Raw genomic sequence first — 27,659 nt, 5'->3', positions numbered from 1 at the left:
GAGTCATAACAAGGACACGGGATTGCCTTTTGAGGTGATGAAAATGTTCTAAAATTGACTGGTAATGGTTGCACCTATCTGTTAATATACTTAATACCATTGAATTATACATAGACAAGTGGTTGGATTATATGGTACATGAATTGTATCAGTAAATTTGTTGAAATATAGTATCTGGCCCAGGCATACTATAATTTGACTGTTAGCAGATTCTTTTAGCTACCAAGAGGACACAGTAGTAGTACTCTTGGATGCCTGCAACACATTTAGGGAACAGAGATAAAAGGATTTAGAATACCCAATCCTGTTCTCAGCTCTAGACTAATCTCAGTCCAGAATACAAGCATGAATAATAGAATAACTTTTTATGAATGCATAGAGCCAAAGTTTCCAGAATTGGCCTCTGCTGGTTCAGCTATTCATGGATTTGCATGGTTATATACTAGATAGCAACATCACACTTTTAACAGAAGAACCTTTGATAACTTGAGAGTAGTTTTTTCCTTAGTAATTTACTCTTAACCTGCTTGCTCCCATCACTAGATAAACACTGCTTCCCACATAGGAAGAGTTATCTTTATTTGCCACTCTTTTAATTTCTCCTGTAGTCTTGAATCTAAAGTGTTAAGCAAACACTCATTTCCTCCATGCATTTAAGAATGTGTCTGCTTAATACACTGACTTATAAGATTAGTTCTCTTGGTTTTCAGTCAGATTTCTACTATAAACCTAAAGTTATTCTACATTTGGACCTCCTAATTCTCTTCTGTTCTGTAGCTACATAAAACTTTTTCTTCAAGATGTCATCCTGGGAATTTGAAACAAATGAACTGTTTTCCCTGTGTTCATGGAGTATATTTGAGATTCAACATTGGATTTGAGCACATCACTAGTGTATGATAGGTCTCTACCAAAGTGGTCTCTGCCCTTCCTTGGGTGTTTCCTTTTTGTTTTTCTGTTAAAAAAAAATTTATAGAACTTCAGACTATATTTACCCTTTCTTTCCTTTCAGTCATAAAGCAATTCCTATTACTGTAACACCAGCTTATTTTAGATGCGATGATTTTACCTCCCATATTTCACATTTTTGAGGAAAGAATTTGTATTTTCATCTCTGTACACTTAAAATTCTTCCTTTGGAACTCAGAAAATTATATTATGTATTATTATGTTTTCCAGTCACCTTTAGCAATGAATTTGTGACTTGTTAAAAGTTATTAATTTTCAGTAAATATAAAAAGGCTTTTCTGAAGTAAAGACAGTGTTTTCTAAAGCTTCATAGTTTTCAAATTGTGTAATTCAGAGAAAGGGTTCAGTCTAATATAAACCTAATTAGATTTCCACAGATTCTGACTTAATTACCTACCCTCCTACCTTATATATGGCTCTTCTTAAAAAAAAAAATTAGGGGCTTCTGGATGGCTCAGTTGGTTAAGCATCTGACTCTTGCTTTCACCTCAAGTCATGATCTTGGGGTCCTGAGATTGAGCACCGAGTAAGGCTCTGTATCAGTGGGAAATCTGCTTGAGATTCTTTCCCTCTTCTTCCCTCTCTGTCATCCCTTCTCCACGTACCCCCTCATGCTTGCTCTCAAATAAATAAATAAAATATTTCTTTAAAAAAATTAGCACTTAGTAGGATTTTACTAAAGAAAGCTCTTTGGGAAAAAAACCCAGAAGTGACTGCTTCAGCAGTTGAATCTTCCAGTGTTTTTGCAAAGTTTGTCTTTTAATAAATAAGAATAATTTGGTGTTTTTCAAAATTGTTCCATATCGTTTTAAATTTAAAAACATAGGCAACTTACCAAACTCCTGTAGGCTGTCTCCATCGGGTTTCTGTGGTTTAGCAGACCCCACCAGGTCATGCTGATCAGCAGCCAACTACCCGTGGCAAGAATTGACCACCTCGTGGGATCTTAAATTTAAAGGGGGAAAAGTGAGTTGTGAATTCCCGATGTGCTGGCTGCCCCATTTTGCTTGGGAATTAAGAGGGCATTTAGGACCAGTTTCTGTGGTCCTTAGAATGTGGTTCAAATTTCTTTGCAAGTAGAAGTATGGTGATGATGTTACTAACACTTACTGATACTAACATTTAATTTAAGCATCAGAGGAAATTGCTGTTGGTACCTTGCATTTAGCACTCTTAGAGGTTGAAATTACTGAAAGACTTGTTTGGAAAATTGTAATGTTGATCTATTGTGTTGAGAGGAATATTCCAAATAGAACTACAAGGCTGCTATGCTGCATGCAGACTTTGTTGAAATGTTTCTGCATTGCTATTATGCCCCACTCAGCAAAACACTGACCGTTTTAAAAGCATTTGCTTCTTTAAACTGGAAAAACAGAAGGTCACACTTAACCAAGAGTTGATGGCAGTGTGGTCACTGTTTCCATCAAACCAGAAAGCATGTTAATTATGTATTTGCTTATTTGCAGCTGGCAGCCAGAGAGGCAGATTCCCTTTCATGATGTGAGATTCCCACCACCTGTAGGTTATAATAAAGATATAAATGAAAGTGATGAAGTTGAGGTAAGTTTCCCCTGCCCTCAAGTTACTAAGCACTGAAGGAGGGAGCATTTAATTTGTGCCTTTTGTACCTATTGTCTTTAACACTGCTTAAACTACCTTGAAAATTATAGCCATGATGGACGTGTGCTTTTGATTGAGCCATCTTAATAATGATCTGATATACTACATAATGCTTAAATGGGGCTGCCTGAGAAGCACTGAGGGTGCATCTTTGAAAGTCACTGCTAATTTCCTTTGTCTGCTGGGAAATTCCTTTTGCCCTTTCCTTCAATCTTTCAATCTTTATTTGAATAATGTATTGTTAGCTTACAAGTTTGTCTTCATTTTAAGCAAAATGGATTAGGAGAATTAGTCTTACAAAGAAGAAGAAATAATGCCTTGTGATAGAGCAGCATTCTAGAATTTCTTTAGCAACAAATCCTTCTGGTGTATTATTAAAAACCCATCTATGTGTTTTAACACAAGCACATATAGGGAAAACCTCTTTTTTACTGGGCATGCTGTGAACCACCTGCCCCATGTGCCATTGATGTCTTTGACCAAAATGTGTTGTAGAGATAAAGCACAGTAACAAAAACATTGTGTTCATAATTTCTCTAGCTACTGAAAATTGTTTTGGGACTTAAAGCACTTGGAGTCTGCTTTATGTTGTAGTTGGTCTGTATAGTATCCTCTCCTGCCTCTCCTTTCAAACCATTTTAAGTTGCTTCTCTTCTTTATCCACAATGTCTTGTTAATAGTTGCAATGTCATGAATATTTGCGGTATGAAGGAAGCAGCTAAGCAGACATTTATATACAGATAGGGTAAAGCTCACTAGGTCCTTGAATTCTTACTTCCTGTGGTTGCTAGAGTACAGATGGTACAGTGAACCAGAAGAGTCCTCTGCCTTTGGTGAGGTCACATTCTTGTCAGGGTATCTAACATTATGGTAGATGGAATAAAAAAGTGAGAGGATGTAAGGTGATTAGGGGCTGGAGTACTATTCTAGAGAAATACTCAGGGAAGGTCTCTGAATGTCCAGGCCTGTGTTCGTCTGTCTTCTAAAGTGGAGTAGAAAAAGTACTATGTAATTACCAGAAATGTACTCAGTACCTACTAGGTATAAGGGACTGGGCTTGGTGTTGTGAGGGATCCTATTAGGAAACAAAAACATTGTCTACATTTAAGGACCATTAGTTGTCCACTACCCCAGGAGACTCCAAGCTTCCTGAAGGCAAGGACATTTGGTCTGTATGTTAGAAACGCTCTAATAATGTTGGGGTGGGCAATGCAGATGTTTTTTTCCAACTGAGTCACATGACAGGTGGTAGCCAATGAGATGCTGTTGCTAGAGTGGTCTTACTATATTGCTTCACAGTGATACATAACGGAGGTTATTGCTCTAGGTAGAGTTGAAAGGCCTGGGTGGTGGCAAGAGGGAAAGGTAGGTTAAATTAAGTTGTATTAGTCACTGTATTGTATAACCATTAACTTAGGTTGTAAAAAGGGACACAAGACACTGGGTCTTCTGGTGTGTCTGTATCAGGAATGCTCATAATAGTGATGGATTAAGGGAACTTTTCCCCCAACTTAATCACATGACATGTGGGGGACCAGTGAGGTCCTGTTGCTAGGACGACCTCACTGTATTACATAACAATTAACTGAGGTTATTTCCGTGGCTAGAGCAGAATTGAGAATAAGTGATAGGACAAGAGAGAAAGGTAGGTTAAGCTATGTTTAGTCACTATGTAACTTCAGTTGTAAAAGGGAGACAAGAATTGGAGCCTTGAGTTACTCATCAGCCTTAGGCTCTGAGCTCTATCTCCTCTCCTCCCTGCTTTCTGTTTCTGAGTATTTCTGTCTGTCTCTCCATATATACTATGCCATCTCTTTTCCCATTATCCTTGATTTGCTGGTGTCTTCACAAAAGGTTCCGTGCTGCACGTTGTAAGTGGACTTTAACGTGGTCACCAGAGAGATCAGTTAGAAGAAATGATCCAGTGTGCGAGAGCAGGAAGGTTGTATCCAGAGGATTGCCAGCCTATAGTTGTCCATTTTAGTGGAGTGAGAAAGGGGACAGGAGACCAGGGAGTGACCAAGGATTTGTTTATTTAGGCACCAGGAGACATGAATGCCAGAGTGGTATCCTTAGTGGGTTCAAGTGGTCAGCGGCCCTTACCCCTTTAGTGACCAGGCAGTAGGCCAGGTCAATAACTTCCAGTCAGTTATTTACCTACCAGAGTAAAACAAAAATAAGCTTATACAGTTTTAGATACATTTTCATAGTTGACAGAGTATCCAAGGCAAGTATGCCCAGGTTTATGAGCAATCTGCTTTTCTTGAGCATTCATATGCAGGGGACTGATTATTATTGATCTGAAACAGAAAATAGGAAGGTGCTTTGTTCAGGGCTCTCCCAGGTAATCAAGTAGTTTCTGATTATGTATCTGTAGTGTTGCAGTCTGCTTTAAGGCATACAGCATACGGGTTTGCAAGACACCTGGCTCATTTTAAGAATTTTCTTCAATGTCTGATAATCTATAGATTTCTGAATGATGCTAATTATGAAATAATCTATGTTGTAATTTTTGTGTAGGTTTATTCCAGAGCAAATGAAAAAGAGCCTTGCTGTTGGTGGTTAGCTAAAGTGAGGATGATAAAGGGTGAGGTAGGAAACTGCATATTTAAAAATTTTTGTACTGTTTGCCTTTTCTAAACCCAGGTATTAACATTTCAGTGTGGATTTCTATTTTAAATTAATATCTGACTTGAGTCATTTTATTAAAATGTTTTCTCTACGTGTTCAGTATGTTTTGTGTATTTTAGTTAATTGATCAAATAGAGTTTTTTCTTCCTTCTAGAGAACTTAAAAATAACTGTATAGGTAGAGCTTATTGTTCTTAATTTAAAAACTATGACCAGGAATGACTTTTATCTGTTTCTATCAGTTTTATGTGATAGAATATGCAGCATGTGATGCTACATACAATGAAATTGTCACAATTGAACGTCTGAGATCAGTGAATCCCAACAAACCTGCCACAAAAGATACTTTCCATAAAATCAAACTGGACGTGCCAGAAGACTTAAGACAAATGTAAGTTAATATGCAAGAAATGCTGAGAACTTACAGGTGATAGGCAGTTAATTTAAAAGAATATAAATTTTAAAATAATATCAATTTTCAAATTCAACGAACTTTGGCAAAAATGGTTTGCAAAAGTAGTGCAGAAATAAACTTCGTTCATAGAATTTTGAAATTTTGAAAAATGACTAGTGTAGATCTTAATATCCCCAGATAAATATGTAATGAGTAGAGTAAAGAAGCTTCCAAAGGTTGTCTCAGTCTTATAATCCCTGGGCTGGAGTTATGCTTAAAGACTCTTTTAGGTGAGAAATTCCTTTTTAAAGGTTTCCTAAGGGGGGCTGTAATGAGTTTGCTTTGGATGTGTCACACTTTAGATAAACATTAACTTGAAATTCAAAGTGCATAGAAATCCTGCTTTTTCAAGTGATTACATATATGTGTAAATTTTTGTGCTTTCTGATTCATATACATTTCCTTCTTTCCCTTAAATTGGTCCGCAGTTTTTCTGTGAAAAGGAGCAGCAGAATAAAACTAGGTAACATGTAGCTATCCCCAAAAGTTTTCAACAGTTAAGAAAATTACTAATCATATGTACCTGAAATAAGGAAGATTCAGAGGAGAGTGACTGTCCTAAAAATGCCACCTTTGGTAGTCTATGACCACTAGCGATCCCTTAAAAGCATAACTAGTTTTTTCGTGTCTCTGTAATCTCAGATGTTTGATTTGGCTGAGTATGACAGAGGTGGACAGCAAAGGAACCTTTCTCTGTAATCAAATACTTGAGTGGGCTAAAAGTATTTCAGGGATGTCCAGCAAAGGAACTAAACTTTTAAACAGAAACAGCCTTTTTTGTGTATCATGTTTAGTATGAATTCATACTTCTACTAAGTATAAGTCTCTGCATAGACTTAATGCCAGTAGTTCGCAATCATTCATCTTAATTTCACAGTGGATATTCTTTTTATTTCTAGGTGTGCCAAAGAATCGGCACATAAGGACTTTAAAAAGGCAGTTGGTGCCTTTTCTGTAACTTACGATCCAGAGAATTATCAGCTTGTCATTTTGGTGAGTGATTTTGACTTGTCTCTTTTGATGTACTTCATTTGGAGTATTTAGTTTGATAATAATAGTGTTAATTTAAATATCCTTAGTCTATCAATGAAGTCACCTCGAAACGAGCACACATGTTAATTGACATGCACTTTCGGAGTCTGCGCACTAAGCTGTCTCTGATACTGAGAAATGAAGAAGCCAGTAAGCAGCTAGAGGTATGTGGCTTTCCCTAGTGCTGCTTGTAAGGCTATCTAGAAATGGTAACTGTGGAGTTTCAAAACTTGAATATGGGCAGGTTGTCCTTTATTTACTGTGTCTTAGCAATTCCCTATATTTTATATTTTGAAAAATTAAATTATATAGCGCCTAATCATATTAAAGTTTTTCATGGCTAAGGTTTCAGAATTAACCAGCAGTTGATTATATTAAGGAACTTCTGGTCAACTCACTTTTTCTGGAAGTTCATCAAAGCTGTTAATAAAATGAGGCAATGCTTCTTCCATATAACATGTTGTCATTTAAGTACTAGAGAGTATTTAAGTATCTAATCATATTCCTTTCATTATGTATGTTTATCTCTGTTTAAAAGGGTATAGAACTTCTTCATTCTAATTGGTTGTCACTCTTTAAAACTCCTGTCTTCAGATTCCTGCCAGAGGCTATTTCCCTAACTTACTATTTCGTCTCTTCAGGTGCATTTTATCTACTTTTATTAATCTTCCAGTAATTTCCATCACCATACATTTATTTTCATTGTTAACTGTCTAGTACTTCCATCCATAACCATAGAAACTAAATGGATTTTAATGTCCCAACTCAAAGGTATTACTGTCAGATTCCAGAGTTCTTCATCATTATTCATTTCATAGAGGGAAAACACCATGCAGATGAAATAATAAAGAAAAAAAAAGTTCCAAATTGCATATTAAGAGAGAAGGTAGTCAAGGCTTTAGTCTCATAAAACCCTATGAAACTTGCCACCTTCCCACTTGATGTGTGATTGCTGAACTCTCAGCAAGAGAGAAGACACTCACATCTTGTTTTGTTACTGTTTTCCTTATGGCCATGGAGGTCTGTTTAAATGGTTTTTACTCTCATTCTTTCTTGATGTCCCTATGTTCACACATTTGTGGTTTCTTTAGCAATTCTTTCATAACTTTCAGGCCTGAACAGCCTCCTTACTGTCATTGTGAGTATTATGGAAAATATACCCATGCCTCTTCTTAAACATCTAATACTTCTTAAATGATCTGTTATGGTACCTTTGGTTTACCATTTATCAGTGAATTATCAGTGAAAAGAATAAACCAGGTGAATGAACCAGGATTCAAAAAACAAGACTTCTTGAAAAATCCTAGGAATATTTCATACATTTTGTTACTCTTATCTACAAAATGGTTATTAGACTTTTTAAAATTGTTTACAGTAGTTAACACTCATACATTCCAGTTAGTCGGTATGTTGAAGACTGAGAAACTAGTGTGCATGCCTATCTTTCCTCACTACTAATATTAAAGAGATCCACATATTCAGATAAGAAATTTCCATTTTCAACATGAGCCACTAATATGTTTGGTTTTCATTTATGGCATGCTAGAACAAAACATTAAATTTTGATAATGCTGTTTAAAGAGAGAGCAATTATCCACAAGTTTGGGGTGTTGACTGTAACATATTTCAGTCATTACTGAATATTTGAAAGAATTCATCATACTTGTGGATCCAGATCACAAGGTCTTACAGACTCTCATATTAGGTTCCAGGTGCATATGCAAGATAAGATGTAAATCTTTGGCATTCTATAATCATTTGATTTCATGACTGCACCAACAATTTTTATGATTCCATTCCTCAGGTTGGGGAGGTGGGAGAAGGAAAGTATTTTAATATCTCCACTTCATGAGAGGGATGGATATCTAGACCACAATATCTAATGATAAGTTAAATAAATGGAGCAGTTTCCAGAAGAAAACTGAAAAAAATGTATATGTACTGATATCCTTTAATAAAAATGAAGTGAATTCAATTTTCTATAAAGATGGTATTTAAATTTTTTTTTTTTTTTTACTTAAATAACATTGAGTCTGTCAGATCCGGTGGGCTGGTTTTTATTTGAGAACCTTTTATCTGCTTAATACTACGTTATTGATGTTATTGGTTACCTACGGCAGCCTTGAAAATAGGTTGACGAGAAGCCCTTTCCTATTAACAAATATATCAGATGGTATAGACCTTCAGTAACCTAAAAAGTGCTTATGCTGTGGGAGGTGTTTTCTAAAATCTTTTAGTTTACAATTGAAACTAATTTATAGGCCCCTGATACATAGGGTCAAGATTATTTATATGGCTGACCTAAATATAGTTGCCTTGATAGTTGATAAAGCATATTAATCAGACGTGCATTTTTCTTCAGAGTTCAAGGCAGCTTGCCTCAAGGTTTCATGAACAATTTATCGTACGAGAAGATCTGATGGGTCTAGCTATTGGTACTCATGGTGCTAATATTCAGCAAGCTAGAAAAGTACCTGGGGTCACTGCTATCGATCTAGATGAAGACACCTGCACATTTCATATTTATGGAGAGGTAAATATTTTACTATGTAGTTTTTTTCTAAAATAACAAAGAGTATTTCATAAGGCTCATCTTTTATCTTAAATCTTTTCCCCTTTGTTGTTAGGATCAGGATGCAGTGAAAAAGGCTAGAAGCTTTCTTGAATTTGCTGAAGATGTCATACAAGTTCCAAGGAACTTGGTCGGTGAGTCAGAAATTACTGTTGACATGCACTACAAACACACCAATTAGGGAAATAGTTCAGTTATTCTGCTAGAATTCCATGTTCACTCACTTGGAGAGTCATTTAATTGAAGCTTAATCTTTGAAATATGGTCTGTTGTTAGAGTATACAGAAAATATTTGACAAATATGATACTCAAAAATTAGAAGGTATACAGAAGACACTGCTTTCCTAGTTCAAACCTGTTAGAGCCTAGAAGAATAAATTTTGTACAGCCTCTTCAGTGTGTAGTTTCTGTGTCTTAAAATTAAACATTTTTTCAAGGGACACCTGAATGGCTTAGTGAGTTAGGCATCCAACTCTTGATTTCGACTCAGGTCATGAACTAAACGTCGTGAGATCGAGGTCCCATGTCAGGCTCTGTGCTCAGCGGGGAGTCTGCTTGTCTCCCCCTCTTTCTGTCTCCCCCGCTCACATTCCTGTGTGCTCTCTCTCTGTCAAATAAATAAATCTTCAGGGACGTCTGAGTGGTTCACTCGGTTAAGCATCCAAACTCTTGGTCTCAGCTCATTTATTTGGTGACCTTGGAGTTGTGGGATTGAGCCCTACATTGGGCTCTGTGCGCTGTACAGAATCTGCTTGGGAATCTCTCCCTCTGCCCTTACCCCCTGTGTATTCTCTCTCTCTCAAATAAATAAATCTTAAAAAAAAAAGATCTTAAACCATTTTTTTTTCAAGATGAATGACATTTGAGGGCTTTATAATACGGAGGATATTTGTATTTATTTGATCTCTCTGATGGGTCTATAAAATGATAGCATTCTGAATTATCTCTGAATTGAGAATCTGAATGTAGGTTACTTAAATCTAATGAGTTGCAAAGCTAAAAGTAACTCTGAATGTCTCTGGGGATTTTTGCAACACCAGTGGTAGTTCTTCATTTTGACTTAGAATACTTCTGTTTCATTACTATCATCATCACAGGTACCAGCAAATACCAGAAACTCTCTACCAATATTCTCAAATGCTGAAGATCTCTTTAGCAGAACATACCAAGCCAGTTGCAGGCTTTTGGTTGTGTTTTTTTTTTTTAATCAAGAATACTACCTATGTCTTTATACATAAAATTGGGACATAGTGCCTATACATTTTTAATTTACTGAACTTGAAACCACAACTGATTATAAAAAGTAATGCATGCCCTTTGCAAAGTTTAAAGAACAAGAAAATAAGAACTTCTATGCATTTTGTTCCCATAGTTTCAGTCCTGCTTAGCCTGCTTTAATTTTTTGTCAGCATAGAATTAATAAACATCTTCCTGTGCCATTAAAAACACTTGGAATAATATTTTTCTCTTGAATAAAATTAGTTCAAGGGTAAATACCAGTGAAGTTAATGCAGAATTATTCATTCAGCTGTGTTGTACAGACAGCTAAAGAATGTGATGTTATTGAGGTAACTTGGACACAGTTTTGTGTGTGTGTAGCACTGTCCTTTTTACCTCAGGATAAGTGGGGTTTTGAATGATGCTTATTTTCCTTTTAGTTACAGTTTGCCAAGCAATTGTATACATTTTATAGTTAGAAACGTTGTTTTAAATTTAAAAATTCTTATATAGCCAGTAGACAGTTTTTTCAGTAATTATCAAACAGAAACTTTGTGTTCGAGTCATTCACTACAGTTCATTTGGGAGGTGGCATGATGCCTCTAGGGGAAAGTTCTTAGGTGTTGGAGTTGAATGTAGATTTCGGTCCCTACCTCACTTTTTGGTAATTTGACCTTGTAACTGACTCCACCCCCTTGAATTTTATTTTCCTTACCTCCAAAAAATGTGAATAATAGTGTCCACCTCATAGAGTTGCCATGATAACTAAACAGGAAGATGTTGATAGAAAGGTTTAGAGAAGCTTTGAACATAGTATGGGACTCTGTAAATGTTACTTCTCTTATCTCCTCCTCATTTAGATCAATTCCATCCAGTTCAGTAGAGCAAAATTGTAGTAAGCTGTCAGTTGGGACTGAGAAATAACCATGTGGTATATAGAATTGCATTATCTGTTATTAAAAATGGATTCTACCTCTGGTCATACCTGAAGAGAAGAGGGTTCCAACAGTAACCTTTCACCAGAAGGCCTGCTGAAGTACAATCAGCCTCGGTTTTCTTTTGTTTCTGGTGAATAAAATAAAGCAAGTCTCTTTTAGAGATTGGAATGTTGAGAGTTTTCAGAAAGCATTTTTGTGTAAGAGAGTTGGCAGGGCACATCTTTAGGGAGATGTCTAATTAGTATTGCATAAGTTTTCTTTGAGTCCCACAGTATGATTTATGATCTCTTTATTTTTCACAAACTCTGTCTAGCACGTACATGGATTTGTCATTCTTTTCTAAAAATTTGCTTGTTTTTCATCCACTTTGACAGTGAATTGGTTTAATTATTCTGTTAATTATAGTTAACACAATACTTAGGATGGTTAAGCTATTAACAGCAACATGTGCCAAGCTCAATTTTCTTTTTCCTGACTCATTGAGACCTTTTTAAAAATCATATTAATTCATGAAAATATAATAAGTTTTACAGATTAAAAACAAACTGGGTGGGACAACACCGTGTAAAAACCTCTCTTCATTTGAAGACAGGAGTAGCAGAAATAATTGACAAAAGGACCTGCCTATATCAGGAGTCCTGGTTTATTTATGGATTGCTTTATTACTTTCTTTTTCGGGTTTTTTTTTTTTCATTTGACAGAGAGAAATTACAAGTACACTGAGAGGCAGGCAGAGAGAGAGAGAGAAGGAAGCAGGCTCCCTGCTGAGCAGAGAGCCCGATGTGGGACTCGATCCCAGGACCCTGAGATCATGACCTGAGCCGAAGGCAGCGGCTTAACCCACTGAGCCACCCAGGCGCCCCAGGAGTCCTGATTTAATGTCAGTTCTGTTCCCTGACCAATGAGCAGTTAGAAGAGGTTATAAGGGCGAATGAGGCTTTCTTATGTGGCTGGAGTGCCGGGGTAATGCTGATGAGAAGAACCACAAGTTCCTGTTGTGACGCTTTCCCTGGTTTCTTCTGTAGCATTGACTCAAAGAAAATTTTGGCTTCCAGATTTTTCCCCATCCCTGCCTTAGAGGAGATACTGGGACAAGCACATGATGGTCTTGGCCAGTATAAGGGTGCTTTTTAGGTACCTTAGGAAAGTACTCAGAAGCTGATGGAATTCACATGTAGACTTCTGGAACCAGTAGTTCTTTTATTTGCAGGGTCTTGCTTTACACTAATGGATTATGATGGCTGTGAAAGCAGTCATTTCCCAGTTAAAGGGTATGACTGAGTTTTCTAAAATGAGGGAAAGAATGCCTATTTATTACCAGTATTCAGAGTCTTTGTAGTTTTAACAGATGGTATTGAATAATAATTAATCTTGAACTGGTTTTTAAGTTTTTTCATTATAGTTTTGAGTTATCTTAATAAAGTGTGATTTCTTAATCTTCTATTCTGTGGCTAATAAAAGATTAAGAAGTCACACTTCACCTTTTAATATACTGATACAATCTATGAGTGATACATAGGAGTAATATTATGTTAACATATTGGCCTGGAAAATGTGTACTTCTTTTAGATGTATGTACAGCTGCCTAAGTCCCTTTTAAACTTGGAGTATCTTTTATAAATGTGACATATAAAATTCTAAAAATATTTATCATGGGTAAAGAAGCAGATTTAAATCAGGTACAGACAGAGCTAAAATTGCCAAATGAATAAGCAAATGTATTTTCTATTATCTGTCCTTTCCCTTATTTCTTTTCATAGAACTTTGCAGAAAGAGTGATATACACCAGTGTACCAGCAAGTTTCAAGTAGACCCTTTTAGGCAAAATAAGAGCCTATCTTCAAACTTCCTTAAAAATTCAAAATTATCCCATCAATTCATGAGATTTAAATACCTCTGATACTTGACCAAAGTAGTTTAAACAGTGACAGACAACCTAATAAACAGAAAGCCTGTTTAACTCTTGTCTTTTTGAAAAGAGTTTCTGTTTTGGTTTTGAAATCTTACGTTTTATGTGATAGTTTGCAGTGGGGTACGCTTACTGGTTTGAGATAAATGTTTTTAAAACCAAACATGAATTACTCATTTCTTAGGCAAAGTAATAGGAAAAAATGGAAAACTGATTCAGGAAATTGTGGACAAGTCAGGAGTTGTGAGGGTGAGAATTGAAGCCGAAAATGAGAAAAGTGTTCCACAAGAAGAGGTATGTGATAGTGCATGTGTTTCTGGTTTGTCTGATAGAAGTTTCTTACTGTTTTTTTTTCAACATGTTAATTTAGAGGCCTCTGTAGTATGGTATGCACATGCTAGGAATATAAAAATTCTGATAGTCATGCTAGTCATTGTTGTAGCCGGATAATGACTTGGGACTAGTCACTTGAATGCTTTCAAATCTTTCTCAGGCTTTAAAATGGATGGCCATAAATTCTAAAAAGAGTATAAGGCACTTTTCAAATATAACTTTGATGTTGCTGACAGAGACCAAGTTGGGACACTAATCAGGTCTTCTGGCTTTTATCCTTTGTCTTTTTTAGTTTGTGTGTATGTGTGTTTATTTTCTGTTCTTTACGTTTTTATCTGGGCATAGTAATCTCTTCCCAGTCATTAAATTTTATAACCCTCACTTTCATCTTCATGAATATATGGTTTTTGGTAGCAACCTTTAAAGAATTTATGTGGGTTGGGGGAGGTAAGGGTGTGCTCTTCTGTACAACGATATTGTTTAAAATAAAATCCCCCCAAATTCATATTATTCAGTGCACAAAAATCCATATGAAGCCCGTGGGTTTTCAGTGTCACCTGACTCTTCAGCTGGTCATTGCTACTGGGAAGCGGTACCTTGCCTACCAGATAAAGGTCAAATTTTGCCATATTTTCACATATTATCTAGTCTTTCCCTTTGTGAAAGGTTCTTTTAGCTGATGGTTGATGTTTTGGGGGGGTTACTGCATAATATTTGCATTCTCTAATTGTTTCTGCCAAAAATGTTTACAATAATTTGTATTCTTATATGATCATTGATACAAAAATGGGGCTAAATACAGTCTTGTAAATTGGTTCTCTTTTCCCTTTTGTGTTTTGTTTTTTACCAAGGAAATCATGCCACCAAATTCCCTACCTTCCAGTAACTCAAGGGTTGGACCTACTCCCCCAGAAGAAAAAAAACATATAGATATAAAGGAAAACAGTACTCATTTTTCTCAACCTAACAGTACAAAAGTCCAGAGGGTAAGAAATATTTATCACTTTGAATTATATTAAAAGGAATTTCTTTGACCCAGATGTCACAGTTGGTGTTTTGGGTGTTTTCTCTGGTTAGGCTTATAGACTACTCATGTGTTTTGTTTTGTTTTTAAATCTGATTGCCATCTTATGAGAGGTCACAAACCAAAGTGATACCTACTTCTCAGTTTATTCACAGTGACAAATATGATGGTATAAACATAAAATATGGGGTTACAATTAATGATCACATTTTTTTCTTTTGAGGGTGGTCTTTCATTTTTTCATGCTGTTTCTTGAAATTTTGCAGGTTGTGGTAGCTCAAAATGTACCTTCTGTTAGATACATTTAGTTACTACTTAGAATCATATTTTAGAAACTGGTTTTCAATATTTGAACTAACCTAACTATTTAGAAATGGGTTTAGAAGTCCTACAGTGAAAGTCCTGCGTTCAGGCTTCTGTGTATCATTTGTTATAGTTAATGACATCACTTGCATTCCTTATACTGCTTTAGGTGTTAGTGGTTTCATCAATTGTAGCAGGGGAATCCCAGAAACCTGAACTCAAGGCTTGGCAGGTAGGAAAACATTCCTTGAAAAATACATTTTAATTTTATATTTTAATGTTTATTCCCCTTGTTAAGAAAGACTACAAATGATCAGCAGGGTTGGGGGATGGTGGAGGAGTGTTTTGGGGTATGTTTATCCATTGCCCTGGGGAGAAAGCTCAAGTTCCTTCCTGTTGCTTATCAGGCCTTTCTTTGATGCTCACCTGTCCAGTGTCACCTCTTCTCATTCCCTTCCTTTGCCTTCCAGAGTGGCTTGAGCCATACTGAAGTACTTAGGGTTCTCTGAACACTATTGCCTCTGTATGCATATGTATCCTTCACCAGAGTGCTCTTTACCCTCCAACTTCCCAATTTGCTTTGACCTTACTCCTTGTGCAGCTTTCCTTGTGTACTTGCCACAGGTCTCCTCCCCCTGAGTGGCCCAAGGGCCTTTCCCCCTTCTGTGTTCCAGTGTGCTCATCCCTCTCAGTAGCACTTCCTACATAGACATTCACTTGTTAATCTGTTCGGCCACAACATGAGTTCCTTGAGGGTGCAGGGCCCCCTACCTGGCCCGTGAGAACTATTTATGGAAAAATGTCATGGCTCACCAGAGACTAAAAGCAAGAACTGCCATTTTATAAAGAGAAATAGAACCACAAGTGGCTGGGATATTCCTCTCTGCCTTTCTCCTTGCCTCCATATTGAAGGCTGCTGTTGTGCTCTTGGCCCTTCTTCATTGGACTATTCTAGTCCCCTAGTGATGTGCTCAAATTAGAGTGGCACTTGGTACAACCACAGTTTGGATGTGGGGAAGAAGAAAATGTTTTAAAACTATTTGCTCCAAAGTGATAAGACTAAACCTGTGACACAGGATTTTAAAGTTTATTTTGGACATACGTGATCTAGAGGGAAGAGTGTAACATTTCATCATATGACATTTTGGGAAATGATAAGGTTTAACTGCTTTGTAACAACATCAGTTGGGGAGAAAACAGTCAAAAATGTTTTTGAGAAAAGGAGATCGGATGCATAGGCCTGATCATTTCCATAGTTCATATATTATTCAGTGCAAAAAAATCCATACGAGGCCTGTGGGTTTTCAGTGGCACCTGACTCTTCAGCTGGTCATTGCTACTGGGAAGCGGTGCCTTGCCTACCAGATAAAGGTCATTTTACAAGCATTAATTCCTAATTGTTCAGGTTTGTTTTTTTTTTTCTCCCACATCAACAGCCATGTTAATGTGGAAGGGAAAAGAAAGAAAAAACTATTCCAGCCCCACATACATTTAAGCAGCCCAGCAGTAACCACACCTATCAGATGAATGCTCTTTTTATATAAAAGAGGTGATGCTTGCTAAAGAGACAGCTTCTTGTTTTTTCACATCTAGAAACTTCAGCTAGAAAATTACGTCCTCATCAAAGCCACCATATGGTCATCTGTGGTCACGTGTGTGAATATCAATAACATGTGTATTTCTCCAGTAGTAAAATATTAAAGTATTCTCGATTTTGAATGTCCTAATTGCCAGCTATAAGTTTGCACAACACCTTCGCTTCTTTTTTTGTATACTCCTTTTTGAAAATCTGTCTTTATATTAAAGTAGTACCATAGAGAAAAGATCAAACTTTCCTTATGATTCAGCCTTTTACAATTTTTAGAGTACATTATTGAAATGTTCAGTTTTGTGCTCATGGATCTGCCTCTTACCCTCAATCCCCTGCACAGAATAATTAGTGCAGGGGATTTACCCTAATTCTTCTTGTTTGTATTTTGTTTGTACTCTCTTGACTTGGTTAGCAAAATGGATTTAGTTTTACTTTGGTGCCCTGGTATTTGACTTTGAATTTCTCTGTAAAGAATTTGATCCAGATAAAACCTGTAGTGTATGAATTAGAGTACCTTAAAGTATTCGTTTTGTTTATGCATCTCATGTCAGAGCTTGTATAATTTTGAATTACATAATTTGTGATTTTTGCCAACACTTAAGTGTAGCATTTAAAACATAATAATCTGGTACACTCAAGGGGTTGCTGTATTGATGTGTCGTTATTCACAATAGATGTGTATAATATGACAATTTTTGTTTCCATGTATTGATTTATATTTTCAACAAACATTTGTGTACCTACTGTTTGTCAGGCCCTGTGCTAGGGATTTAGTTATTATTTGCATTTTTGTCAGATTAATCCATTATTTTATAGGATTATTGTTGCCATTTATTTTTCAGGGTATGGTACCATTTGTTTTTGTGGGAACAAAGGACAGCATTGCTAATGCCACTGTTCTTCTGGATTATCACCTGAACTATTTAAAGGTGAGAGCAAGAAGAACTTTAACTTCTAATCCTTTTGTACTAAAATATAAAAACTCCACAGTCAGTCTTTTCAGCAGTGAAGTTTCATTCTAGCCTGTATATTATAATGAATGACCTTTAAAAGGTAATAGAGCAAATATTCACTTTGTTTTGCTTATTATATTCCTTTTGAAAACTCAAGTCCATTTTCTATCATTATAAATTTAAGGAGCAATATCCCAGTTCTCAATAAATCCCCCTATTTCCCATTATTTTTCTGTTAAACCCTTAACTTTCAATGTAGGTACTCTTGTACATAGCCTTTTCATCCAGTTGATACTTTCTAGCCTCTCAGTTTTTTCCAGGCCAGATTTTGTCTGTTAACACTTGCCTTTGTTTGTCCCTTTTATGTTATTTATTAAGGAAATCCCAGTGTTTCATGAAGTCTTCTGTTTAAATGTTTATCCTTTGTATTTTTCTCTATACTCTGTTATACAAAATATAAATAACTCGTGTCTTGTAGATGCTCTTTTTAGTTAGTATTTGTACAGTTATACTTTCTCTAGATTGCAAACTGGAAATCAGGAACTGGGAAGCTACGAGGTATAGTGGAAAGAGCACTGGATTGGCTTCTAGTCTCTCTCCTACCATGAACTAGCTTATGTGACTTTAGGCAAGTCACTTCTCCCTATACTGGATGCTTTTAAAAATTTCTTTTAGCCAAGATATTGTATAAGTCAATGAAATAAAATCTTACCCATGTCACTTTTATAATTTCTTTTTTATATCCATATACATCAAAATTACAAGTGACTAGTACTAAATAGGATTTTAAAAATAATCTAGCTTTCTGTTTTATTTATGATCCTGTCTTAAGAATGTTTTTGCTGATTTCTTGAAAGAAAGAAACAATTTTTGGATGCAATTAAGGGGGAAAATGTACAGTAGTTAGGCATTTCATTCATCTTATGGTGGTCAGTTAATAATTGAAAATGGGAAGGTTTCATCCAGCAAGGTTTGCATGGGTAGGATACCCCGTTAGTTTGCTTATTTATTTTTGTTTTAAACTGTGTATTTTATTTGTAATCTGTTCTGTGTGTGTGTGTATGTGTTGGTTTTTTTTTTTTTTCATATTCTTAGCTTAAATAATTACGATGACCTGGAGAGTTAGGGTTGCATTGTAATCAATCCCTTGTTCTTTTGACTAATGTTCTTTTTAAGATCTTTTTATTTATTCTTCACAATTGAATATCTTTTTTGGTTATCAGCAGCTGTCCCGTTGCCATTCTTTTCATCACCAGATCTTCCCTTGATTGGGCCTGGCATCTCTCACCAAAAGGTGACTGCTTTGCCCCAGTGGGATAACCTGGACTACCATTCTGTTTCGCAAAATAACACCCATTCCATGAGTTATAACTATACTTGTGGAGTAAACTACTCACTCTCTCGTTGCTCAAGTCCTTTGTAAAACAGAAATTCTGGTTCAGAGCACAGATTAAATGTATCTGCCCTTTATTTTCCAGAAGCTTCCACAACCAATATTTTAAGAACTTGGCTTAACAGGGGCTTATCCAGTGACTGTCCATGTCAGCAGTCCCTATGATGGCCACTGCTTTACTCAGACACCCAGTACTATTAGAGTTATGGATACAGTTCCCTATTAGCCAGAAAAGGAGATCTTTAATGGGTAGATTGGAAGGACAGGGGTTAGAATTGAGGCTTCATCTTGATTTGACAGAACCCAACATATCAAACATATCAGAAGCACTATGTGTAAGGGTCTCTCAGTTGACCCAGGTCTATATTTTGATCAACATTAATACTGTTCATTGTACTTGTTCTAGCATAGTTGTAGTCTTTAAGAGGTTTCAAGGCATGATGTTAAGATCTAGCTTTTTTGGTTAGCTCTTAAATAGTTGTATCCCCCCTTCCCTGAGATATAAGGAATAGGAGCATTTTCAGTTCCCTGAAAATAATTTTTCCTTAATGGTGTAATCATATCCAAAGACCTACCATAATATATGTTCTTTGAAAGCAGAAGATGGCCCAAACTCAGTGCTTCATAAATTAAGATACTAGCTGGCAAATATATTTTGATTAAGATTATTTACAGTGTGTGATTTTTTTCAGTTTAGCTCGATAAACCTTAAATGTCATTTACCTACATTTTGGAGTTGCTTTATTCAATATACTATCATCAAGAAGTCCCCCAACTAGCATATCTGTGCCTTAGCAGATTCTATTGAATAATAGTGCCAAATCAAACAACTTTAAATTCTATTCAGTAGAATTTTAATGCTGAGTATTTTTGTTATATCTCTAATTATGGACATAATAATCTGTTATCTATAGTAATTTTTCTTTTTAAGGACACCATTCAATTTCCTGATAATTCTGTGTAATAGTGTTTACTATAAATTTAGAACTGAAATTGAAATATTTCCAGTATATTTTTTATCTGATGAAAAGGAGAAAGGTATTATTAAGTAAAATGTCAAATTATTTTTACTGTTATCTTGTATATTTTAAATAGGAAGTAGACCAGTTGCGTTTGGAGAGATTACAAATTGATGAGCAGTTGCGACAGATTGGAGCTAGTTCTAGACCACCACCAAATCGTACAGATAAGGAAAAAGGCTATGTGACTGATGATGGTCAAGGAATGGGTCGAGGTAGTAGACCTTACAGAAATAGGGGGCACGGCAGACGCGGTCCTGGATATACTTCAGGTACAAACTAAGCATTTTACTCAGTAACTTTATCTGTTCCTAGACTTAATAGCTGCTAATCTCTAATATTCATTAGAACCCCATTATAACGGTTTCTCACTACATGGTTTCCGAGTCACAGTGGGTCAAATTGTGTTGTAAGAGACAGAGTTAAAACCTGATGATAACACTTAGAGTTTACAGGGCAAGTGTGAGTTCTGTCCACGTTCTGACTTGGGGATAAATCTGCTTAAGCCCTTGTGTGTTGATGACTTCCTTAAGGCCTTTCCTGATTTTATTACTGTATAGCCAAAATTATTTTCATTTGTGTACTGTGGCTCATTTTTTGTCAGGCATGTGCTGGTCATACTTGCTGGATGGACTGTGTAAATCAGGGCTCTGCATCCTATGGCTCATAAGGTGATTTTGAGTGTCATGGCCAAAGTCAGCCCTAGGCACAGTCAAGAAGTAGGCAAAGTTTCTCTTTGCCTTCCCAGCTCTTCTGTCAGTGCTTCTTTCTTCTCTCCCAGTACCTTCCACTGAACACTGTCCCCACCTGCCAGTGCCTACTGTCTTTCTTGCTCAACTGTGTATCTACTATGTAACTTGCTAATGGTGGTATAAGGTATAATCCATCTCACAAATATTTGCATTTCAAAAAGGAACTCTTTAAGATGGAAAAGCCTTCAAGATCCACAGGAAAGAAGCTATAATGGTGAAGCTATAATTGGTCATTAGCTCCAACAGAGGAAGAGAGAGAGGTAGTAGAGTTGATATTCTGGAGTGGGGGAGACAGACACCTACTCCTAAGGCAAACCTTAAACCTAACCCCTAACCCCTCTCCCAACAGTCTGTCCTTTTTGCTGTTGAAGTCCCACCTCACCATGGAGCTCTTTTCTCCCACTTCCATCTCCCCTACATCATTAATCTACCCCCTCATGCATAATGAGCTTATCTTAATAATTCCCTTATTAATGATAAATTATTTCAGTGGGAGAGGGAGGGAAGGTTGTGGACCAAGCATCAGGCAAGCATATCCCCTTTCAGCTAAGTTCAATCCCGGATCCCACGGAAGACCCTTCCCTGAGAGAGTTACCATGTTGGCCTTCGCCACCCTCTCAGAGGTGACCAAAATGTATGCATCCCCCGCTGTCCCTGGGCCAAACCTTGTTAAAAGGAACTCTCTTTATAGAGGTTTATTTATCAAGGCATTGCATTTAACTGTTGTAGACAACTCTTCCTCCAGAGAGCGCAGATGTTTAAAGGAGCACAGCTGTTTAATGATGTGGCATACTCAGGTTTGAACTTAGATGGCTAATAAAATACCTTTTTTTTTAATGAGAACCAAAAACATTTAAAACCAAAATTACCTCAAATATTGTGAAACCCTTCATTTTGAATTTAAGATAATTTGTTTTACAAAATGGAAGGTGATGATACTCTTTGGGTTTATAAATTGGGAAGAGTATTGGATTACCCCTGAAACGTCTCTGGAAGCTTCTGTTAACCTAACTTTTTTTTTTTAAGTCGGACAACGGTATATAACTTTTAACTCTCGATAGGAACTAATTCTGAAGCATCAAATGCTTCTGAAACAGAATCTGACCACAGAGACGAACTCAGTGATTGGTCATTAGCTCCAACAGAGGAAGAGAGGGAGAACTTTCTACGCAGAGGAGACGGACGACGACGTGGCGGTGGAGGAAGAGGACAAGGAGGAAGAGGACGTGGAGGTGGCTTCAAAGGTACAGAGGTGTTCATTTCTTAATAATTAAAGGTGAATTTTAACAACCAAAGTTCCGTGAAAAATCTTGGTGATTCAAGGATATATTACTCAAAACCCCATTTTTCCTGTTTTCTATTGGTCAGCAGAGGAAGGGCTCAGCAGTAGTCAACGGAACGTCAGCCTTCCCATGGTTTGTGTAGAACGTAAAAATAAACACCGATAACTAGTTCGGCTTCTTTGGGGGATTCTGCACATAACGTGAGCATTAGCTCAGGTTGACCTGTGACATAGTTGATGCAGAATTGTAACACCTTTGAAAGATTTTGTGCTTCTTGGTTACATGCTAGATTTCTAAGCATTATGTAACTGGAATCACTAGATTGTTGATTATGTTTTAGATTCTGTGGTCTAAATAAATTGAGAGTGTAGGAATAAAGAATTTCTAATAAGCACATCAGAATCAGTTCCCTGTTGAACCTTTTAAAATCGACCCTGTAGGAAACGACGATCACTCCCGAACAGATAATCGGCCACGTAATCCAAGAGAGGCTAAAGGAAGAACAGCAGATGGATCCCTCCAGGTAAACTGGTGCCTATTTACATCTAAATTATTTGAATTACTGTAGTTTGAGACTTACAAGTTTATCTTACTTGATTTTTAAACATGTTGAAAAGTTGCAGAATTGATACATAGGACATGTTTTCCTTTCAGCATTATAATTGTGGGCAGTCTTAGTTCTTCGTGACAAATATACCAAGAGAATTTCTCTAGAGACTATGCAGTCTTAAGCATTTGTGAAGACTTTGACAGTCTATTAGGACTTGAGTACCACATTGGGGGTTCCCTGCAGTTTCCGCAAGGAAAGGGACATCCTGGAATGTACTGGGAGACCTGAGTAACCCTGTGGACCCCTCTTCCCCTGAGTTGCAGGGACAGGGTGATCTCTTTGAGTGGAAAGTAAGGAAAAGGAGTAGTAATTATGGTAGACAGGGCTGCTGCTGCTCTCAGCTAGTACGTGCGATCAGCCGGCTGTTGGTTTATGACCAGCCTCTATTCTGAGATCCCTTTTCAGTTGGTCATCACCTGTGCTGAATCCATTGTTAACTTTAAAATTACTCCTGAGCATGTCAGACACCATTGCTAAGTGCTTTCTGTGTGTGTGTGTGTTACCTTATTTACTCTTTCAGCAGCCCCCTGAGGTAAGTAGTTTTATTTTTTATTCTTTAGGTGAGTAAACTGAAGCTTTTAGAAAGATTCAGTCCTTTGTCCACAGTCACAGAATGATCATATGGTGGAATGATATTTGAACTCTGCTATATGATCCCCAGAACCCGTATTCTCCTCTGCTTCTTAAATTCTTAATCCTTAATCCAAGTAGTTAGGGTTCCTTATTGACTGTGGATTGGTTTAGGACCAGCATTCAAGATTAGTGAGATGCTTTTCAAGAGCACAAATTTCCTGACAGAATATTCCATGGGATTCCTACCAGTTGTAAGTAGGTGTTAACTGTTGGCACGTTCTTAAGGAATAGAAAAGACCTTAGATCTAGGTAAAGAGATGAGGAAATGATGTACGTACATGTGTTTTGCAGAGATAGAAGGCCTTTATCTGCTGACCTTTTACGTCTCTGCTTAAAGTGACATGTTCCAGGAATTTGGCAGTCAGATCATATTGCTTAAAAGGGTGCATATTCATAATTGTATTTAGAATTAAAATGGGACAGCGAATAAAAAGGTTTGTGTTTTCCATGTAGGAGAATAGATCCAAGTCAAAGCACTAAGCCTTTGATGGCCAAACATCTAGAATGCACACTGAGACCCAGCACTTGAACACACTTTTAAATTAGAGCAATCCATTTTGATATCTGTGTAGCATTTGTATTTCAAGCAGATCAATAGTTGTAGTTGTTTTAAGCCCATTGGTCAATATTATCTTCTTTTATACAGCATCTGGGATTGTTAGCATTGTTTGAAGTGTTCTGTGTTGGCACTTAAACTATTTCATAAATCTTAGGATACTATTTTCTGAACTGCATTCATCTTTACACATGTCTTGGCATTCCAGTCCTTTCACACATTAGTGTTGTCGAATTTCCCTGTACCATTATTATTCTTCAGAGTTCAAGTCTTATGATTATCGGACTTGCCTTACTGAAAATACAAGCTATAAGAAAGCAAGGCTCAAAGTTTTCTACTGTAAGACAGTGAGAGCCTCAGTATAGAGAGGTTAATCTTACCTATGATAGATAATTCAGGTGTAAACTAAAGGCTAGTTACTTAATAAGCAAGTTGAGTTCTTATCCTGGTAAAGGGGAATAGGAAGGCATCAATCTGGGTCCCTTGTGTGTTTCACAGTCTTTAATAACCCATTCTTTTGAACTCTAGTATTATAGTTCCATATTATCTCGTAATTAGCAATAGTAATTAATTTTAACTATTTTGTTTCTCACTATTGTATTCTGCTTAGAAGAAGACACGGTAGGATTGTGAGTTTTTATCTAAGTTTGGACGCAGTGAGATGACCAGTGTGTTCCAGTTAAAGAAGAGTGTTTTTAAAATCATAAAATAAATAAAAAATCCTTCCTAACTTTAATTTCTTGCACTTCCTCTATTCTCACTCCCGTTTCCCCTTTTACCATGTGGAACTTACACTTAGGCTTAAATTTCTTGTCAGGCCAGTTACAGATTACAATAGGATATGGTCTGTGTATATAACAACTATAACTTGTTTTAGATCAGAGTTGACTGCAATAATGAAAGGAGTGTCCACACTAAAACATTACAGAATACCTCCAGTGAAGGTAATCGGCTGCGCACGGGTAAAGATCGTAACCAGAAGAAGGAAAAGCCAGACAACGTGGATGGTCAGCAACCACTTGTGAACGGAGTACCCTAAACTGCATAATTCTGAAGTTATATTTCCTAAACCATTTCCATAACTCTTATTCCATATTAGAAAACTTTGTTAGGCCAAAGACAAATAGTAGGCAAGATGGCACAGGGCATGAAATGAATACAAATTCTGTTATGAATTTTATTTTTTTGGTATTGGCCATAAGCAACAATCTTCAAGTTTGCACAAAAAGATACGTTGAAATTTTGAAACATTGCTTTTAAGTATACATTAGCACTTCAGGGCAGGATTTTAGTTTGGTTTATTTTTTAAAGTACTGAGCAGTGATATTTTTTGTTAATTTGGACCTTTTTCCTGCATCGGGTGATAACTTGCCGGTATATTTCAGTTTTTCTCAATAAATAGCATTTTTAGTAATCATATTACAGTTCTGTTTTCAGTCTCCTATAGAAGTCCATGAAATACTATGTCATTTCATGTCCTGTGTCAGTTTATGTTTGGTCCACTTTTCCAGTATTTTAGTGGACCCTGAGATGTGTGTGATGTGACGTTTGTCATTTTCATTAGCAAAAAAAAAAAAAAAAAAAAAAAAGTTGTATGATCTGTGCCTTTTTTATATCTTGGCAGGTAGGAATATTATATTTGGATGCAGAGTTCAGGGAAGATAAGTTGGAAACACTAAATGTTAAAGATGTAGCAAACCCTGTCAAACATTAGTACTTTATAGAAGAATGCATGCTTTCCATATTTTTTTCCTTACAGAAACATCAGGTTAGGCAGTATAAAGAATAGAACTTGTTTTTGTTTTTGTTTTGTTGCACTGAAGTTTGACAAATAGTGTTATTGAGAGGGATGTGTAATTTTTCTGTATAGACAGGAGAAGAAATAACTATCTTTTCATTTGAGAGAGGCTAAAATAAAATGTTTTCAGCTAGGAATAAATCTTCCTGGTCGAAAGTTAGTAGGATATGCCTGCTCTTTGGCCTGATGACCAATTTTAACTTAGAGCCTTTTTTTTAAATTTTGTCCTCCCCAAGTTTTGTGAAGTTTTTCATATTTTAATTTCAAGGTTATTTGGGGGAGATAGAAAGGTCATTTTCATGTGTGCATAATAATCCTGTGAAGTACAGGTACTTTGTCTAATAAAAAAACATTGGAAGCAGGTTAAATGTAAGCCTTGAAATATGAGCTCTAATGTGTAAGTGGAATTGGAAAGCAGACTAGAATTGGTTAACAAATACTTATTTTCTTTAGTTTTTTTTTCTTTTGTTTTTTGATGTGTTGGGTTTGGTTCTGTTTTTGAGTCTTTTTTATGAATGAAATTTACTGAGGAAAAATATGTGAAGGACCTTCACTCTTCAGATATTATATTTTTCTTAAAAAATAACTCCAAGTAGGGGTACCACTGAGTCTGTACAGAGCCGTGTGAACCGAAGTTCTGCCTCTGATGTATTTTGTGAGTTTGTTTCTTTGAATTTTCATTTTACAGTTACTTTTCCTTGCATACAAATAAGCATATAAAAATGGCAACAAACTGCACATGATTTCAAGAATATAAAAAGTCTTTTAAAAGTATTGCCAAACATTAATGTTGATTTTTAGTTATTTATTCTGGGAATGTATAGTATTTGAAAACAGAAATTGGTACCTTGCACACATCATCTGTAAGCTGTTTGGTTTAAAATACTGTAGATAATTAACCAAGGTAGAATGACCTTGTAATGTAACTGCTCTTGGGCAATATTCTCTGTACATATTAGCGACAACAGATTGAATTTTATGTTGACATTTGTTTGGTTATAGTGCAATATATTTTGTATGCAAGCAGTTTCAATAAAGTTTGATCTTCCTCTGCTAAATTGATGTTGATGCAATCCTTACAAATGATTGCTTTTAAAATTTTAAGATAGGAAAAGAAATCTATAGAAAGTGTTCTGTTACAAAATGTAACTGTTACCACTGGAAGTTTCACATGTCTTAGGAAGTTAGCTGTTATCTACCAACTTTCAAGAACTTGATCTTGTTTAATAAGGTGGAAAAAAAAATCAACAAAATGGTACAAAAGCACATTGTGCCATTACAATATGCACTAAGTCTCTTTTTTTTACAAAGGCTGAATTCAGCAAGGCGCTAACTTGCTTAAATGTGAATTACTAACTTCTAAAACTGTAATTTGATTCACATGTTTTCAAATGGAGTTGGAGTTGATTCGTATTACAATATTTGTGTGCTAAACGTGTATGTTTTTCAGTTCTAAGTCATGTTTTTAAAATCTTATTAAAGTTTCAAAAATCTGAAGATTGTTTATCTAGATGTAAATTTTTATTAAAAAGTTGCACTTATGAAAAAGCAAAAAATTAGTCTGACAGATGTTTGCTCCTGGTCTTAAATTTCTAAATATAACAAATATTAGCAGTATTGGGGGGGGTTATTTATCATTCAAAGCATATATGCCTTGCAAATAATGTTTTACGTGCCCTTAAAAGGCAAAAACATAACCACTAGAAAATGCTTCTCCGTATTCCCAGTCATAATATTTCAACACGTTAATTACATAAGGTGCCACCAAACCATATTGAACACACACTCCTGTCTGTGCACACATAAATAAACCCTGCCATTTGAAAATACTAAATGTGTCTGTGTAGTTTAAAAAAGAAAACCATAGGAGCGCCTGGGTGGCTCAGTGGGTTAAAGCCTCTGCCTTCAGCTCAGGTCATGATCCCAGGGTCTTGGCATCGAGCCCCGCATCGGGTTCTCTGTTCAGCAGGGAGCCTGCTTCCTCCTCTCTCTTCCTGCCTGCCTCTCTGCCTACTTGTGATCTGTCTGTCAAATAAATAAATAAAATCTTAAAAAAAAAAAGAAAACCA

General features: G+C 36.3%; 1 protein-coding gene across 15 annotated transcripts in view; it reads left to right on the top strand.

Annotated features, from left to right (window-relative positions):
* Positions 1–27,087, top strand: part of FMR1 (fragile X messenger ribonucleoprotein 1) — a 38,436-nt gene extending 11,349 nt beyond the window's left edge. Inside the window, exons 3-17 of one of the 15 annotated variants that reach the window (XM_059386205.1) lie at positions 2,436–2,529; positions 5,110–5,181; positions 5,462–5,610; positions 6,573–6,666; positions 6,753–6,869; positions 9,068–9,238; positions 9,333–9,411; positions 13,527–13,636; positions 14,527–14,661; positions 15,172–15,234; positions 17,436–17,522; positions 20,035–20,230; positions 21,847–21,954; positions 22,434–22,516; positions 24,721–27,087. In XM_059386205.1, coding sequence (XP_059242188.1) covers positions 2,436–2,529; positions 5,110–5,181; positions 5,462–5,610; positions 6,573–6,666; positions 6,753–6,869; positions 9,068–9,238; positions 9,333–9,411; positions 13,527–13,636; positions 14,527–14,661; positions 15,172–15,234; positions 17,436–17,522; positions 20,035–20,230; positions 21,847–21,954; positions 22,434–22,516; positions 24,721–24,831 — 1,669 coding nt within the window. In that variant the 3' untranslated portion in view covers positions 24,832–27,087. The other 14 variants (XM_059386202.1, XM_059386203.1, XM_059386199.1 and 11 more) reach the window with 14 other exon arrangements.
* The last annotated feature ends 572 nt before the right edge of the window (positions 27,088–27,659 follow it).

This window comes from Mustela nigripes, chromosome X, assembly GCF_022355385.1.
Source record: "Mustela nigripes isolate SB6536 chromosome X, MUSNIG.SB6536, whole genome shotgun sequence".
Lineage (NCBI taxonomy): Eukaryota > Metazoa > Chordata > Mammalia > Carnivora > Mustelidae > Mustela > Mustela nigripes.
The sequence above is the reverse complement of the archived record's forward strand: the minus strand, read 5'-3'. Positions and strand labels throughout refer to the sequence as shown.